Raw genomic sequence first — 19,807 nt, forward strand, 5'->3', positions numbered from 1 at the left:
TTGAGCTTTGTAACTTTGCAGATCTTTTTTATGCTCAAACAGCAACATTACAGACTAACTAAAGTTGAAAAAGTAAAAAAGCATAATAGGACCCCTTTAAAAATGAAAATTATATAACCAATTTGTTTCACATTCTTTATTGGAAAAGAAAGAATCACTACAACTTCTGAAAGTGACCAGCAGTGTTTTAGCAGTACATAAAAAGTAATGTCACAAATCAGAAAATGTAATTTTAACATCAATGTGAATGACAAAAAAATTAATGACACTAATTTTATATCATTGTGACTTTGCTTTCCATACACTTTAAGTACTTCTTCATATACCACAGCAAAAAATATAGTCTGAGAAAGTTCAAACATGATTAAAGACAAGTGAACAGTCACTAAAAAAATAAAGAAAAAGAGGGAAAAAAGAACAAATACACAATTTACAAGCATATATAAAATAAATAGTATTCAGGTACAGAAATTTAATAATTAAGTGTAAAATAACACTGCATTGTGTTCACTGTATGAATTAAATTTAGATTAATCTTTGTTATAGCTGTTTGATTAACATTAGTGACATATTCAGCAGCATGTATTTATAGGCTGCTGTCCCTTTAAATCCGACTGCACGGATCCAGTATAATGATACACATCCGATTTCTTTCTCAGCTGTTTACATTCATTTAAAACATAACTGACTGTTTTACGAGAATGATCATCGAGACGGGTACTATTGACATAATTCTGTGTTTATGTGTCTGTTCAAACATGAGGAGGAGATGCGAAAGACGAATCAACTCGGTGTTCGCGCGCCAACTGAAACGCGTCTCTCTGTGTGTGCGCTTTTGATTTAAGTAGCCTACTATTAAAATTATTCAGATATCGCACACCCTTGTGTTATGCCTATCGCGATATTTTCGATATATCGTGCAGCCCTATTAGAGAGTGTACAACATTTAGTATTTTTAAAACTACGCTTAAAGTATGGCTTAAGGAAAATCAAATATGTGATAATTGACCTGACTTTTTAATTTTATGGAGTGTGATGTGATTTTGTGTGTGTTGTATGTATTGTATTGTTTGTGACTGAATATTGTAATTTTGTAACAACATCCTGCCCAGGGACTGCAGATGCAAATTAGCTTTATAGCTAACACTTCTGTTGTGCATTGTCCCTGTTAAATAAATGAAATAAACTAAACTTAAAAAAAAAAATCCAGTTAAGGAGTGAGGGGAGAGCAGGGTCGAACACTGAGGATGGAGGCTCTGGTTCAGCATGAAGCAGGACAGAAGAGGTATAGACGCTGCAGGTCAGTGTAAAGTCATGATAATCACAGTATCACACTGAACACTACATTACGAGCTAATGCTGACGATTCTCACGAGCGTTTGTCACACATCCTTTCAGCGGGTGAAGAGGAGGAAGGGGAGAGATGGTGATGGGGCCATGTGACCTTGATGCTGCTGTGTGCAGCTCACACAGTGTTTGTGTGTTTGTGTGTGTGTGACTCACTTGGCAGCGTGCTATATAGCTGACAGACAGCATGCACACACAAATACACACACAGGCTAAAACTAAACCTGAACTACAGAAGAAATCACATATTAAATACAAGTTAAACTCTGTCGACAGTATCTGGAGCAAGACACTGATCTAGCAATCCCCAGCAATCTGCAGAAAATTAAATCATGCCTTGTCCTGCAGCATGTGGTGAACGAAGAAGCTTTTAAAAAATAAACAAAACAAGCCATTACAAATAAAAAGCAAATACTAATAAATTATACAGATCTATATAGAACAGTGTTCTACTTGTTCAAGTACAAGAACAGTACAATACTAGGAGATAAAATGAAAATCATGAAACAAACAAAAGTTTATGAATTTTTAAAAATAAATAGTAAATCAAACAAGTAAACTTAAATTCAATAAGTAAATAATAACGATAAAATTAATATGATAATTTTCTATGTATATTTTTGTGTCTGTGTGTGTATATATATATATATATATAAATGAAATTAAATATGCAAATAATAATGAAATCTAATAATGAAAAGCAAATAATTACAAATAATTACAAATGTAAATAGTATAATACATACCAAAATAAAAATAAAAAAATAAACAGAAGAGTAGCAATAACTTTTTTTTTAAATAAATAAATTAAATATCACTTAAATGCAATAAGTAAATAATAACAATACAATAAATTTTTTGTATTAATATTTACAATTTTTGTATATAAAACTGGAAGAAAACCTGAAATGTACTAGTATATATTATGGTTAAACCTGCTGTATTCAACACTCTATTACAGACCCAGAATCATGCTCAGCCTCAGGCTGACAGACATCCACAGGGAAAACAATGACAGACATTTCCATGCACAGCTTCATTTCTTCTAGAATGTCCTTGTAAATAATAGACGAAATGTAAAGGTTACCAATATACAAGCTGCAGCCAAGTTAAAAAATACTCAGCGAGTGTGTAAATACTGAAGGTGAGTTAATTAATATTGTGAGAAGGTCACATTTAGACGTGTGCTGTCTTTTATGCTTTTAGTCTCGGATAAAAAATAACAACTGAACTGAGCAATGCAGCAAAAATCCAAACAAGTGCAATGGTGAAGAGAATGTATTAAAACTCACTCAAAGCCCGCAGGCGATGGACAATGTCATCACAGCTGTCTGGCACTAGCGCCACGGATTTAACACACTTAGTGACCCATTGGCCTTTACTTGTGTCTATGAGCAACTGTGTCTGAGTCTGACAGAAACTGTCGAGGTGAGCGAGGAGAGGAGGGTCGGCGCGGCACAGCAGGGAGAATTTCAACTCCAGACATTTACACTCAGTGAGGAGAACAGAAAGGTCAGGGGTCAAAGGGGAAAGTTCACTAACGGCGTGAGCACAAGCATACACAGTGGGGGTGTGCATATGTACCTGGACCGCTCGGCTAGAGCCTTCAGAAGGAAAGACAACAAGCTCTCGGCTCCACTGAGCAAAAGAAGCCGAGGAAAGTAGAAGAAACAGAGAAGAAAGTTAGCAGCTGCAGTTTACAGTGTCAAGCCGCACTGCAAACGGGGAAAAAAGCTTCATTAGCAGGTACAATAAATGCGAGCGATATTGGATGATTTGTCTAGAGGCTTTTTACGTAACGTGAAATAAAGGCTGAGGTGGAATAAACAAGGAAAGGAGGTGCTAACTGCATTACACGGCTTCTTTCATAACAGCTGGGGGAAAGCAGTTCAGCCGCACCATCAATCTAAGAAGTTTAACTGGAAACTTTCACTGAACAAAAGACATTAGTGAAGAGATGGAACTGAGAGAGTTTTATTCTGAGCACAATTACACACTTGCTGTCGAAATGTGGACAAAACAGAGACATCTACTGCTGTCAAATAAGTCAAATTATAATAATTACAGACGAACCCAAACTGAGCTTGTTGCATTTTAGATCAAAAACATTATTTACTGAACGGAGACAGCAAACGAAATGTGTCATTTGAATTTGAATGTAAGGAAGTATAATTAAAATAAGCTGATATTCAAATTCATATAACTGCAATTTGTAACTAAACTGAAATTTGATTAAATGAATATAGAACAGCAGATATAACAATACGACAGACAGACAGACAGACAGACAGATAGACAGATAGATAGATAGATAGATAGATAGATAGATAGATAGAAGGGCTGCACGATTATGACAAAAATCATAATTGTCGATTATTCCCTTGAAATTGTAATTGCGATTATTAATTATGATTATCACAATTTACATTGAATGATGTTTATACCATTGTTTGATGCAACTGCATGCCGTATTTTATATGAAAATAAATAAGCTGAAAACACTCTAACTGAAAAACTTTTAGTGCTTTTCAATAGTATTATGCCTCAAATGTCAACTATACATCGGACTGGTTTATTCTTTCAATTATAAAAAAAGTAAAAATATGAATGGTATTATAATGTTATTCTAAAACTAAAATTAAAACAATGGAAAACGCTTAAGATAAAATGTAGAAAGAAAAAACACATCTTAAGCGTGCAGAATAACATAAGTGGACTTTGAACGATTAATTGCCGCTTTGAACGATTACGACGAAAGATAGCTAGATGGATAGATAGATAGATAGATTGATTGATATGAGGTAAATTGGCCCCTTTTTGACCATCATCTCAATGTCAAAAGTGGTCAAATTGACCTAAATGCATCCAACATGAATGAATACCAGTCTTTTTCTCATTGACATCATCATGATCTAGAAATAAAAAGATCTAAAAAGATCTACACCATGACTCTCTAGAAGCAGAGCTAGAATATTAAAGGGAAAGCAGAGGTGGTTCAATCGCTTCCCTTCCAGGATCCGTTCAGAGTCCAGTGGCCAACACCGATCTTCTGTGTGGAACAGTACAGTCCACAGGGATCGAACATCAGCATACAGATCAATAATGAGAAGAGACACATGCCAAGTATATTACGTCTGCACGTTTACAGAGCTGATTTTGCACAGAACTCACTTCGATCAAGCCCTGTTAATCTACTGATGGTTCTTTCCAGGCCTTGGTGATACTCTGATCGATAGAGGAAAGATTCACTTTGATCTGTAATCTATTGCAGATGGTTTTTCGTCCTTGAAAACTGGAATTGCCTGATGATTGTGCCAGAGGAGAGATTAATTGGATAAAAAGAAGTGAGAGACCTTCACCGCTGGCTAAATTCAGCCTCGGAATAGATTGGTCTCTCCTGGCCTTTTAAACCAGACGCTTAATGAGTCACACTGGCACAAGCTTGGAAGGCAAGATTAAACTGAATCAAATCTAAGGCCCAACCTAATTGTTCGCATTAAGAAATTACAATACAACTCTTTTTAGACATAGGTTTACTTGAGTGCTTTACACGCTCTAGAGATTTCGAGGTCCTGAGTATGTGGTAATGGCAAATGGTAAATTAAATTAAATAACAAATAACTCTCAAATGAAGCGTCTTAATGTTGCTTTTAGTGGCCCAAACAATTAACTCCCGAATAAACCAATCATACCAGCAGATGCATCCCATTCCACACATCCACACACTCACCCACACTCGGTCTGAATCGGGGGCTCGTCCGGGATCGGTTTGTCATCGTACCTCCTACGGCTTTGTGTGTGCGCATCAGTGCTGGGCCCTGGCTCCTGGCTACTGTGGGGGACTGCCTGGGTTCTGGAAGGTTCTGGAGAGGACATGTGCTTGAAGCTGTGGGGTAAGGGGCTGCCGGAGTGGTGGGAGCCACTGGCCAGCGCACATGGAATAGAGGAACGTGAGACCCAACCATCATAACAACATGAAAATGACTTTCTGTAATGTTTAATTTAAGCACCGGTGGTTAGGTAAAGAAAGGAAATACTTTACAAATGTGCCCAGTGGCATTTTTAGGGAGTTTTCACACCTGGTTCATTTCAGGGTCAGAACTGAACGAATGAACATAAACAGGAGAGGACCGATGAGAGTGCAGTAGAGCTGCACGATTAATCGTTAAAAGATTGCGATCTCGATTCAAACACCCACGCGATCTTATTTCCAAATGACAACGATTCGTCTGTGTCTATTAAACCTTTGACAAAGTCATACCGGAACATTCAAATCACAGAGAGAGCCGTTATGTTTAGCTATGAAACAGCTTCACAGTCTTTTCAACCACACAGTATTATTTCTGTCTTACAATCATTCATATCACAGAAGTACTGGGATAAAAGTTTATAGTTCGGATGTCTATGGTAGCGATCAAAATGGAGCAAATCTACTTTTGAAATAGGGCTGGGCGATATAGCTAAAAAATTATCAATGATATAATGTTTCATATCGTTTGGTATCGATAATTATTGACATTTTTTATAACCTTTTTTAAAACAAAGAGCAATAGAAAAAAATGTTTACATTTAACCACTGTATTTTTTAATTAACTCAAACTACAAATATTTTTTTGTTTTAACAGTCAAAAACAAAATAAAAATTAAACAAATATCTAATTTCTAATGTTTTATATGCAGATTAAATAGGTTAAACTTTTGTCTTGTCTCCCGAGGCCACAGGAGGGCGAATGCAGCACATTAAATTGTCAAATTAAGGAAGTAACTGTCTATAAAAAAAATGTGCATTATGTCTAAAAGAACTCATATAAATCAAATATAATTTCGTAAATGGCATAAACAATTATGAACAAAACAGCATCACGTATTTATGCATTGCTTAATACAAAGAGCCGAATCGCCCATCACGGAGATTGCCTTTAAAAACATATGAGACGCAGTGAAAAGGAAAAAACCTCCACAAAAATGCACAACGTGTTTTCTAAAAGTTTAAACTGTTTTAACTTTGCATGGCTGTCTACATCTCTTGTGTGAGATGCGAGTGCAGCAGTCGTATTTGTCTGTCTAGAAAATGCGCTGAATATGACTTCTGTGTGAATAGCTTGGTTTCGGTTTTAACCTAATCAAGATCTTCCCCGCATTGAGCATCTATATTTCTCTAATATTTTGAATGAATAACGCAGCAACTGCGTGTCTCGTGGGCTAGACTTACAAAACATTAAACTACAACGTCACTTACATCATCATCACCGCATCTCGTGCTCCACTGATGACGCTCCCTGACGCACTCCTAACATTCAAATGCAAATGTTTATTTTAAATTCGACTAATATTCATTTTTTACTCACAATCTCCTCATCACAGGCAGGCACAGCACTCATGTTCGTGTTTGTGTGTGCTGCCTGCGTCACTCATAGCACGTGCATATATCGTGCACTATATCGAACATTTTTTATATTGTTATCGAAGAAGGTGTACCGTCGATAAATATCGATACTGTTTTATCGCCCAGGCCTATTTTGAAAGTAATTTTCTTTTCAAAATGGCACTTCAAATAACATTTGCTGATTTCAATGTTGATTACATTGTTTCGCCACAAGGAGATAACAAATGACTGTTAAAAACTTTATGTCATTGAATCATTCATTCAAGAGATTTGTTCAAAAACGCTGATTCATTCAGTAACAGAAAAAAGTGTCATTGAATCATTCATTCAAACTTTTTTTTTTAATTATTCAAATGAGTTAAACATTTTTAATAGAATGAGGCAATTAATATTTTGTCACAGCCTCTAGTAAATTACATTATTTTGCTTAGTTCAGAATTGTGGAAGAATCGTGATCTCTATTTGAAACAGAAAAATCGTGATTCTCAATTTATCCAGAATCGTGCAGCTCTAGAATGCAGTTTTACTCACACGTGACTTGCATAAACACATTTTGGTATGACTTACTGTAAAAGCAAGCCGAACCAAGAAGAAAATACAACACTGTAACAATGTAAGTCCTTGTTTTGGAGCAAAGCAAATGATCTACAGGTCTGAAAACACCTTTAAAGTGCCCCATTATGCCATTTCGAATATTGCCTTTCATGCAATGTGTAACATAGCTGTATGTGAATGTAAACAATCTGCAAAGTTATAAAGCCGAAAATGCACAATAAATAAAATTGATAAAAAATTTATCAATGATATAATGTTTCATATCGTTCGGTATCGATAATTATTGACATTTTTTATAACCTTTTTTAAAACAAAGAGCAATAGAAAAAAAAAAGGTTAAATTAAAACACTGTATTTTTAAATTAACCCAATTTATACTTATGACTCTAACTTCACTACATTTGAAAGACAAATATTGTACTTTTCACTCCACTACATTTCTATAAAAATCCTCAAAGTAGAAAGTCGTTAGCAGCTTTGAAAGTCAGTGGGTTTTTTTCTTCTCTAAAAACTGTATTTTTTTCAGACAGTTTATCAGTAATCACTCTTGGGGCTACATGAAGAGATTTCCCAGCATTTTTTGAACACTGACCAGCTGCAAATGTGATATTACAATGTCTAGAAACTTGGTATTACAAGCACTTCCTGTATCTGTTTGCCTCTTAAAGAAGCATCGCTTTATGTATCCCCAAATTGTATGTCGCTTTGGATAAAAGCGTCTGCAAAATGACTAAATGTAAATGTAAATAAAGTTGTTGTCTCCCAAAAGAGAGAATCGACTCTGAATCGAGTCATCAGTAATTCGAATCCCACTTCCGCGATGGGGTAACACATTTGCATAATGCCCGCCTATGTTCTACATTGGCCGGCTGCGAACAACTTGATCCACCCTCAAACACTGTAGCTTGTTCGTGTGGTTAACATCATGTTGAGAAGACGCTGTGTCCTACGCTGTGAAAGTAAATTTGTTTTATTTTCACTTCCGAAAGAATCAGTGGTTAAAATTTTTTTGTGTTACCGTCATTTTACTGACGACTGCTTCTCTTGGGGAGTTCAATGCGTGATTTACAAAACGCTTGCTCTTGAAAGATGGCTCATCACCCAGTTTATTTGGACCAGCTGGCTCCACTCAAATCACAAACTGTAAGTATGATAAATAATAGATGTTTATATTTTCTATCGAGCGTTCAAAATACGGAACTATGGCAATGGGTGTATCGTTTCCGACATGCGCTGTATGCAGTAGACCAATCACAACAGACTGGGCCATCTGACCAATCAGAGCAGAGAAGAGTAGGCTCACGGAAAGGAGGGGTTTAGAGAGAACGGCTTCGAACGAACAGTTTGAGAATCATTGGAAAATGTGGTGATATTAAATGCATATTTTGAGAAAGCGAAAGTGTTTTTTGAGCTTGCATGCATTTAAAGCTATTGTAGGAGACTCCAAAACAATATTATGAACCTTAAAAATTGCACAATAGGGGCACTTTAAAGTAACTAGATCAATAGCGATACAATGCAGCCGGGTTGTCTCAAAGAGACTTCTTACCATTTTTCTGCCTTTTATGTAACAGTCTATGCTTACAAGTGTTTAGTTTACATAAGAAGCTCTAATAATACTCCTTAAAGTTGTGTACTTTTGAAACCTCTCTTATCCATGCAGTTGAAGACAGCTGGTTCTGAAGAACATAAGAACACTCTGAATATAATAGAAGGTAATTTGACAATTTTGCTAATGATTTTCCTGAATTGCTCTGCAGTGCAAAACAAAACAGTTTTACTGTATGGATGGAAAATAACCCTATATGTCTACATTTAAGTGCAATACACAAAACCATCTATTTTTTCCCTTCAATAACATTTTTTTATTATCCTATGTTATCTCAATTACACAAATCCCACAAATTATTCTACATTGCAAATAATGACTTCAATGCAAATAATGACTTCAATGCAAATTAAGACAATGTAACTTTCTTTTCCATGATGTAAAAAAGGGATAGGATCTGCTACTTGGAAACAAGCTTAATTGACCTGGAATCACTGGAATTGTTTTTTCAGCTGTGCGTTTGGGGTCAGTAAGATTTTTTTTTGTTAAATAAATTAATACTTTTATTCAGAAAGGACGCATTAAACTGATCGAAAATGACAAAGACATTTAAAATAGGAAGATTTCTATTTCAAATAAATGCTGTTCTTTTGATTTTTCTATTCATCAAGCAATCCTGAAAAATAAGATGCATCACGTTTTCCACAAAAATCTGTAGCAGCACAACTGTTTTAAACACTGATAATAATAAGAAATGTTTCTTGAGCAGCAAATCATCATATTAGAATGATTTCTGAAGGATCATGTGACACTGAAGACTGGAGTAATGATGCTGAAAATTCAGCTTTGATCACAGCAATAAATTTCATTTTAACATTCAGTATATTCACATAGAAAACAGTTTTTGGAACTGTAATAATATTGTACAATATTAATGTTTTTACTGTATTTTTGATCAAATAAATGCAGCCTAAGTCAATGTTAGTCATTTAGATGTAAAATGACTGCAGACCTGTTTCTAAAAAGCAGCATTCCTCTCTCTCCAAGTGAATACACACAGCTGGATATGTAACATGTCAAAATAGGCAAAATACTTAAACACTTAAACAGCTGCACCCAATTAATTGTGTGTTTGTTTGTGTGTAACTGGAAGAATATGCACATATTTATAAACAATAATTGATGGCAGAGTGGGAAGTGTATGTATTCTGCTGTTAGCATTCCACGGTGGAAATCCAGCCAGCAGGCTAATCAATAATGTTGGCAAAAACATTATCTGAACATAATCACCCAGGAAATGCTCGATCCATTTAACCTCAAGATACAAATCTGACCTATTTATATTCTCATAAGCATCAGCTCTCTCTCTTTTGCTCACCTAGAATGAGATGAGTTCTCGTTCAGGTCTCCCATACTCCCGTCCACGGGCGCATGTCCGGCGGCCAGAGCCGCGGCGTAGCTCTGGGGAAGGTACAACCTGCCGTGGTCCTCCTCCGTGGACCCTTCTTCTGTCAGCTCCGGTGTCCACGGGTGTCCCGGATCAGATGCCCCGGGGCCCTGGAGCATGACGCGGGAAACAGACACACCGGCGACCCCCGGGGTCATGCTACAGGGCGCGGTGTCAATGCCGCTGTCTGTGGAGGCTCCTTTAATGTAGGTGAGACCCAGCATATCTGGATCCATCAGGTCCCCGGAGCCAAAGTGCTTCTCATCACTGTTACTGCTTGAGCCGTTGCTGGACAGAGTGTTACTGCTGGAGTGGCTGGAGTTCTTATCGCCGCCCTGCTGGAGGACGACAGAAAAACATATCAAGGAAACATTAATAATAGGGCCCTCTTTGGCAAGACATTTACTAAAGCCTGGCTCACTACAGGAGTTTTAAAATCCTAACCAATTATGAAATCTGGTTGCAGCACACACATAAGGAGAATCTTTGCAGACTATCTTCCCTCGAATGCACACACTACAAGATTTGCAGCAGCAGCTGTTTTGTGGACGCGCATTGGCTATTGTGAAAGTACTGACGTAGTCATATAGCCGTCATCATCCCGATTTAAATCCTAAATATCAAACATGTTTGATATGATGGGGACGGCCCCGATTTGTGTGCGAGCACATCGGGAGTTGCAAGATTTGATCTGTGAACGCCTCACATTACCAGATAATCAGTGCCGAACATCCCAATAGGGTCTGGCTGCAGACATGCACTTGCATTTTCAGACTTGCACTCTCAGACACCTGCACTTCCGCAAGTGATGTCACTTGCAGTCTTTTTTTATTTTATTTAAAGCTGCAGTCCGTAACTTTTTTGGGTTAAAAATGATCCGAAATCAATATTTGAGCAAGTACATAACCAGCCAGTGTTCAAAACTATCGCCTTACTTTAGCCAGATTCACAACGGTTAGCTTATAATAATGTTTTCTAATTTGAGTGGTACGGGTAGGTTTTCGCGGGAAATTCGAGCATGCCGCTGCATCATTACGTCACTTCTGTTAACATAAAGAAGTTGTCCCGGCTACTAGGCTATCGCATGTGAGGATCCTGCAGGTGGTGGATCGTTTATAGCCTTTTCTCACAGCAGCTGGAATAATTAAATGTATCATTTTGATGGCGGATTGTAATCCAGAAAGGATTATTTGTTTAACACATGTGAATGAAATTAAATTATACTCCAGTTTTAAATGTGCACAAATGATTACAGATAGCCTGGGATTACACAAGATTTGTATTTTAAAGACCAGTTCGAAGGGAGCATAATTTGCTTTTTGGGTTAAAAGAATTTCTTAATATGAAATTCGAATGGTATGACAAGAGATTAGACTGAACAGAAATTTAAATCTACACGCTAAAACACACTATACTCATAGGCACACAATGCTGATGTTGTTAACATGAATAATTTGAGAATAAAGTATAACAATAATAATCATTTGCATGGTTTGATGTGATATGAGCTAACCGATCTTTAGATTAAATCACCATTGGTAGCGAGATTTATGGTAATGCTTTTTTCCTCAGTTGGTCAGAACAAACATGGCAGACTTGTTACTTACTTGTTCAGATGGCAATATACGGTGAAAATGGGAAGCAAAATCTGACAGGGTAGCACAAATCGTCAGAACACCGGCGCACAACCCGAAGATAATTTCGCAAACAGCTGCAATTGCAGGTTTTCTAACAGAGATGGCGACAAAGAACCAAAACTTACAGACTGTAGCTTTAATTTATTCATTATTATTTTTTAAATTTAATCTATCAACATTTTACACAGGTAGCCAGGTGGTGAAGACTAGAAAAAAGAAACTAAATCACAAAGTCACTTGCACTCTCTGCTACCTGCGACATCACTTGCAATCGACACGAATCGTGCGTGTTGCCAATGGAGACAAGATGCTGTGGTGGTTAAACGATTACAACTAATTTAGTACTATAACATACAGGGTCCTGCAAGTCATCTGTAGGAGAAAAAGGCAAGACCCGCAAATCCGTGGCCATAGAACAGCAGAATATGAACGCAATGCGCAAAGTCTCTCATTAAGCGTTTTTAAACCTCCCGTAGAAAACCATAAACACTTAATATGGCTTAATGTATTAAGATAGTGCTATTGTGCTAAGTGATGTCAGTTGCGGAAGTGCAGGTGTCTGAGAGTGCAAGTCTGAAAATGCAAGTGCATGTCTGCAACCAGACCCTTCTCTGAACATCGGGACCGATCGAGGTGATCGGCAAGATTTTTGCTCCGATTCTCGGAAGGGGGAAATCGGGGCTAAATCGGGCTAAAAATCCTGTAGTGTGAGCCAGGCTTTAGGCATGCTTGCTATCTTTTTAAGCAACAACCTAGCAACCATCTAACAATAACTAGTTATATATAATAAAAATATATGAAATCTATAAATATGAAAAAATATAGAAAAACATATAGAAAATATAATAAACAAACAAATAAATAAATCTATCTGCTAGGAGGACGAAAGAAAGGTAAACATATCAAAGAAACATTAATAACAGGGACATTTTTTGGCAACACATTTGCTATGGCATGTTTATATTTAAAAATGAAAAGGAATACAAATTAATTAATCTATTAAAAAAGTAATAATTCTACAGCAACAGCACTGCTTTATTTTTGGGTGGACAAGAAACACTATTATTTTCTTAAAAAAAAAACTAATATAAATACATTTAAAAAACAAATAAATAAATAAATACATACAAAATACAAATAATTAAAAATAAATTAACATAAAAAACAATAATACTCTAGCAACTGGCAACTATATGAAGAGCTTGGTTCCAAAACGCGATAAACGCCATTAAAAAAAAAAAAAAAAAAAAGAGTTTCCGCAAAAATCAGTATTGTTTTTTATTCAAATAAATCAATTTTACATTTTACGCAAAATGCGATATCCGCCTTGTTATTCTGTCATGTTTTCTCCCTTTTTTTCCAAACCGCGACAAACGCCAGTCTCCCTTCTCTGCAGAATGCGATATATCCGCTCAACCAATCACAGCGCACCATTCCACGCACTGTAAACAGTAACAACCAATCACAGCGCACCATTCCACGCACTCTAGACAGTAATGGCGATGCTTTGAATACACATATATATATACATACACACATATATATATACACACACACACACACACACACATACACACATATATATATATATATATATATATAATACTAACAAAATAAAAATAAATGTAATAAAATATACATAAAATATATAAAGAAAAATACAAATGATAAATATATACTTATGAGATAAAACTTACACTGCCAGCATAAGTACCAAAGCTCAATATTTCAAAACACATTCACTAACCGTTTAGATGTTGGTTTAAATACTATACAAAGGAAACAAAAAAGTAGCTCATATTGCAACACACAATACATATCATCCCATTGTCTACGTGACATTTTGTGCATGCTTGCATATTTTATGATCTATAATTCTAATTAGCAGATGGAAAACAGGCCGTATCTGCTGTCATATTCTTTGTCATGTGACGCCTTCTTTCGTCCAAACTAATATGAAAGTGAAATGAATGAAAGTGACGTGACATGTGGCCAAGTATGGTTACCCATACTAGGAATTAGTGCTCTGCATTTATCCCATCCAAAGTGCACACACACAGTAGTGAACACACACACACCGTGAACACACACCCGGAGCACCAAATATCATGGCAATTTAAATGTACCGCTGCACACTGCAAAGACCTGCAAAACTAATTACTGTGAGCTGATGCATAATTCTGTGACTGGTAATGTATGCAAATATGAGCTGTATTCATTAATTAGTGCGTAGACAATAGGCGTAATAAATCAAGAGAGCAGAGCCATGTACATCTCCCAGCAGAGACGGACATCAGCATTTTACACAATGCAACAGACATTAGAGACCATTCAGAGTTGAAAAGGTTTGTAAGTTATTGATATAGATGGTAGAAGGCAAACACACAATAACAAACATAATTAAGAGATTGATCCTGACATTAAGCCTGCTTTTATACAGACTGCCAGCAAATGATCCAACAACACACTCATTAATGCAGCTGCAAAACTCACTCCACTTAACGTGGATAACGAGACCGTCCTTTAATCTTTCATGGTTTTCCGTATTTGTTTAAAAGGCTGTACAGATAAAAACCACCTATAGCTCTTCATTACAGACATACAAATCATATTCTGTAGATTAAACATTCTCAGGGTCTTAAAGCGTTCAGAGCAACTGAGAAAATCATTCGAGAATAGGGCTGGGTTTTGACACAAATTTCAAGATTCAATTCGATTCTCATTCACAAGCTTGCGATTCGATTCGATTACCAATTCGATTCGATTCAATATCGATTATTTTGGATATATATCAGGTACAGTACTTGCCAAATTTTCTCAAGGAAAAAAATCTCAACTAATGCTATAAAATATAGGCTACATGAGAGTCAGTTGGAACAACATTACTATAATATTGAAGTTTTTACAATAATAAAGTTACAGTTACATATTAATATTTCTACTTCAATTAGTTTTTTTGAAATATAAACATTTAAATGGTGGCTGTCATAAAAACTTGATGGATTTATTCAAACATAAATTAAACATTGAAGAACAGTAAAAATTATAATGAATATGTTATATGGTGCATATATTTAGCAAAATGCCCCTCTCTACAGTTTATTTTTCTAGCTTACTAACGAGTTTATGGTCACTGAATATGTTTTTCTGAGGTAAATTTGACGTTACGTTACATTGTTTACAAGACGTTATATTGACGTCTTTGTGCGGCTGAAACACTGATTGAGCGATTACATGAGAGAGGTTACGGTTTGTAAAGTTGTACTCTTTCTTTTAACTTGCCTTCAGATGTTTAGTCATGTTTATTTTGTGCTGAAACTGGTATTAATGTGGAGGAGATGATCGGATCACGTGCGCTATGTGCTACAGCGATCTGTCACTCCACATTAAACAGCGCCAAAACGGCATTTATTGTTTAAATACTGCAATACAATGGACAGAATTTGAAATCTGAGACTTTCTTTTTATATGAAAAGTACCAAAGCACAATGCTTATTGCTATGTATTGGATGGGAAGTACCCTTTAAATGTTCCGTCCATTAACTGAAAACAGGCTAGACTAATCGATTCTTGGGATTTAGGAATCGATATCGTTCCGTAAAAATGAGAATCGATTAATATCGAGATATCTATATTTTTTACCCAGCCCTATTAGAGAACATAGCAATGAACTTAAGTTAATTTCAACAGCATGATTTTCAGTAAAATGTGGTATAAAACTGATTGGATATGACACTTAACATGGGCTGGAATGAATTAAGACAATATCTGCTGATTTCTTTAATGGAAATTGTTCAATTACGAAGTAACGTGATTAAAAACTGCAGTGTTTGCACATGCTCTTCACAGTCACTGAAAGAGAAAAGCCTCATTTAAAAGAAGTGATAACATTAGTGTAAGTGAAACAAAGTAATTAACATTAATTTACCTTGGAACAAATGAAGATGATCTTACTAATAATATATGTTTTCAGTCGGGAACGAGGATGACACGTGGTTTAATTGCAAAAAGGGGGAAAAAAAGTCTAACGTGAACTGACAACCTTTTACAGCATATTTGGATAATTCCTATAAAATGATCCTCCATAAACTCAAATGAAAAAAGACAAATTCTAATTGTTGTAAATTCTACAACAGATTCTAAGTCGTGATTGGTCAGTAACATTTTTAGGCGGGGCTCAGTGAAGGAAGTAAATGCAAATGCAAGCGCAAAGACGGCAACAAAATTATGATGCTTTATTTTTTTTTATATCATTCATTACTGATAAAATATAGATCATTAAAAATAATAAAAGACATTTAAATTTTATATATTTATTTCATTACAGTATTTCATTCCATACTGAAAAGTATAGATATTTTAGTGAATATTTTTCTGCACTAGATTATTTATTTTTTGCTTATTAGAGCATCTCTGTTAACTAAAGCCAGATTCATTAGTGGAGATTCTACAAATGTAAATTTCACTTCAGTCACTTACAGTATGAAGATCCTTTGAGAAATTACGCTCACTAGGTTTGGAAGAGAGCTTCTATCTACACTATATCTACAGTACAGGAGCCTGTTGTTTCTGCGCTAAATGACTAATTTACTTTCAGCTGGATGCCGGTGGTCAGATGCTATTACAGGAACAGGCAGTGTGAGATATTGGGTAAAACTCACATTGAAGGTGAGAGGGAGAGAGACAGACGAATGCGAGTGTGTCCCTGATAACAGCACCAAGGGCAGACTGACCTTATCGGCATTCATTCATCACACTGCACACACATGCACACTGACAGCAGCACTAGCTGCCTCATGTGTGTTTGTCATATAAAGGCTTTCAGCGAACGCAGCAACACCCTAAAGACGAGTCGGAGAACTTTCCCAAGCAGAGGAAGCCCATGTTTCCACTTATGCAACGTGATTATATGCGTCATATGTAAAGTGTAAATCCGGCTCACCACATTTAAACACATTCTGACACTGTAGGGAATCCCCATATTATGAATTAGTCTGGGATTTATAAACATACAGTTGCATATATAAACAAATGCCTCCTGCTGGCTAGCCACCAACCAACTGAATTATAAATAAAGCACATGGTTTATTTTGTCAGCGCTCTTCTGTCCTTTAAATGAACCGGACCTCATAAGCTCCTATACGGCTGTGTGTAGGACAAGCAAGATTTTGCCAAGTAGGATATGCTTCTGAATCCATATCCTTGGTCCAGAATGACTACCAAACAATACGATTTTAAGGGTTTGAATTGTGGCTTAAATCAGATTCTCATCAATCTATTATTTCATACTGATTTTTGGCAATGGTCCCGCAACCAATGATTTATACAATACAAAACAAGCATTAAAATTTTTAGGTGAATTAACCCCATCCACAACTGTTTTTTTTTCTTTCCTCAGCCTTGGAAAACCTGGATATATGAGGCGGCCTAGTTTAAAAAACAAAGTGATTTCTAGCAGGGCTGCACGATATATCGTTTCAGCATCGTTATCGCGATGTGCGCATCCGCGATAGTCACATCGCAGGACATGCGATGTTTAGTATACTGATCGTTATTATTTATACTGATCGTTTTCTTTGCTCACACACAGACACCGTCAGCTAGGGCTGTGCAATTAATCGAAAAACAGTTTTGATTTCGATCTCCAACGATTATGAAAATACAGTAATCGAGATAAAACGATTATTGCGGCCCATTCCTTTTACAGCGCTATGCTTTCGTTCCTCCATAAAAGCCCAATTTCACGTGCAAATCAGTAAAATCATGTAACGTGACTTTTGCAAAATGGGACGTGCTTGATTTATAGAAGTGTATTTATTCATGTTTTTAAAAGCGTGAAAGAGAACTCGCGCTGCTCCTCAGGAAGATATATGCGCTCAGAGACGGAACTGAACACGGACATGTAAAGTCATCTTTTAGCTCAAGGTGCGCGCCTAAATATTCAAATACATGCAAAAATGTGTCAAAATTAAGCGCTTAGAGATTATTCATGTATACCTTTGTCGGTCATGTATTAAATGAACATAAAGAGTTGATAATGAAAATACGCGCAAAACGGTAAATTGAATCCGTGTGGCTCTTAAAGTGACAGCGGGCTATATTCCTGCTGCGACTGTGTGCTTAATATTAATCAAACAACAAAAGACAAATTCAAAATCACACACTGCTCTTGAGTGAAGGACTTTTGTAGCTTTAATAAGAAACAAAACAAGTTTAATTCTTACAGTCAAGACTATGTTTTATTTTACATTTGATTATTAATTTCTGTAGTAGGCTGTAAACTGCTTGAGACTTGCATAAAAAAGTGAGTAACCTCACAGTTTGTTTCATTTGTATCTTTTTATTCTATTGTATTTGTCCTTTGCTTTTTTATTACTGACAGTTTAATTATTTTCAATAATTTTGAGGACTTTTTGTTTGTTTGAAATTTCGCTGGTCTCTACAATGTAGATGTCATAGCAACCTTATTTACAGGAAATATACATTTGATATATATCACTATCTTTAAATAAATCACTCATATAAAGTTTTGGTCATATGGCCCACTCATAATCGCGTTAAATAATCGTGATTACAATATTGACCAAAATAATCGTGATTATGATTTTTGCCATAATTGAGCAGCCCTACCATCAGCTGTCGTGTCTGTAGCGTCTGTCTACACTGGACGCGACAAAGCATTGCAAATCATTTGAACTTTGTGTCAGTACGTCATAAATAGAACGAGGCATCAGTTTACTGTCGGGATTTGTCGTGTCGCGCCGTGCCGCATCCAGTGTAGACAGCGTCACTGATTATAATGAGTCCTTCTGTATTTTGTCGCGTCGGTGAGAGCCACACAGATGCACGTGAACACTGAATTCCGTTCACTTCCGCGTCTATTTGTGCCTGTAATGACACATACGTGCAAAATTATGTCAAAATGCATGTCTCTGCAAGTATCCTTGTAAACGCAGTTGGTTATGGCTTAGGTGAAGGTAAACAACTTTCTGTGTCATGAATGTTTACGAAACCTTTAACCAAAACAATAAATGAAATAAAATAAAAGTAAAATAAAGTAAAATATTAAAACAAAACAAAATATCTATTTTTTTTTTATTTCAACTAGTTTCCAAGGCAATACTTCTAATTTTTCATTTAGTTTAACTTGCAGTACTAACATAATTCAAACTAAAACTGAAATAAAAAACAATAAAAAATAGCTAATAAAAAATAGCCAATAAAAATGACAAAGACAGCAAAATTGCTAAAGTTTTAAGTAAAATTAAAATGAAAATCTGGAAATACAAAAAATAAAAACTAAATATTCAAATCTTAAAATATTTAGAAAACATTATCATAATTATACTCTTTATAAAAAATGCCCATGCCGTTTTAAGATTTTATTAATTTACATGACTTTTCCAGTACTAGAAATCATCTTTTTTCATTTTTATTAGGCTGCCTCATGTTTTCCAAGACAAATAAAGTTGGCTGTTAAGAGGGTTAATTCACAAAAAGTATTTTTTATTTTTAGCTGTTTTAGCTTATTTTAATTCTTGTATTTTATTATTATAAATCATTGGTTGAGGAAATCTGCCATAAAATCTTTGTTTTTTGTCTTCGTTGTCTTTTATTATACTGGCTTTGTATTTTTTGGTTAGTTTTTTTTACTGTCTGTACTTTTTGTGTGTATCTTTTAACTTTATAATTTTCATATGTATGTAAAGCGCTTATGCTACTTTTAAAGGCGCTATATAAAATAACGTTTATTATTATTATTATGAAATGATAGGTTGAGAACTTTATAGACATATTAAATAAATAAAAAACTAATAAAAATGATAAACAACAAAAATTGCTAAAACTTTAACTAAAAGCGAAATGATGACGGAAAATACAAAAAT

The 19,807-nt window shown here is 35.6% G+C and overlaps 1 protein-coding gene across 1 annotated transcript in view; it reads right to left on the reverse strand.

Annotated features, from left to right (window-relative positions):
• LOC107666899 (signal-induced proliferation-associated 1-like protein 2) overlaps nucleotides 1-19,807 on the reverse strand; it is a 109,350-nt gene that overhangs the window by 37,094 nt on the left and 52,449 nt on the right. Inside the window, exons 11-12 of the mRNA XM_016458413.1 lie at nucleotides 10,216-10,622; nucleotides 5,078-5,269 (exon numbers count right to left, since the gene is read on the reverse strand). Of these exons, the coding sequence (XP_016313899.1) occupies nucleotides 5,078-5,269; nucleotides 10,216-10,622 (599 nt within the window). The remainder of the gene's footprint in view (nucleotides 1-5,077; nucleotides 5,270-10,215; nucleotides 10,623-19,807) is intronic.

The sequence above is a fragment of the Sinocyclocheilus anshuiensis genome, unplaced genomic scaffold, assembly GCF_001515605.1.
Source record: "Sinocyclocheilus anshuiensis isolate Anshui unplaced genomic scaffold, SAMN03320099.WGS_v1.1 scaffold1535, whole genome shotgun sequence".
Taxonomy (NCBI): Eukaryota; Metazoa; Chordata; class Actinopteri; order Cypriniformes; family Cyprinidae; genus Sinocyclocheilus; species Sinocyclocheilus anshuiensis.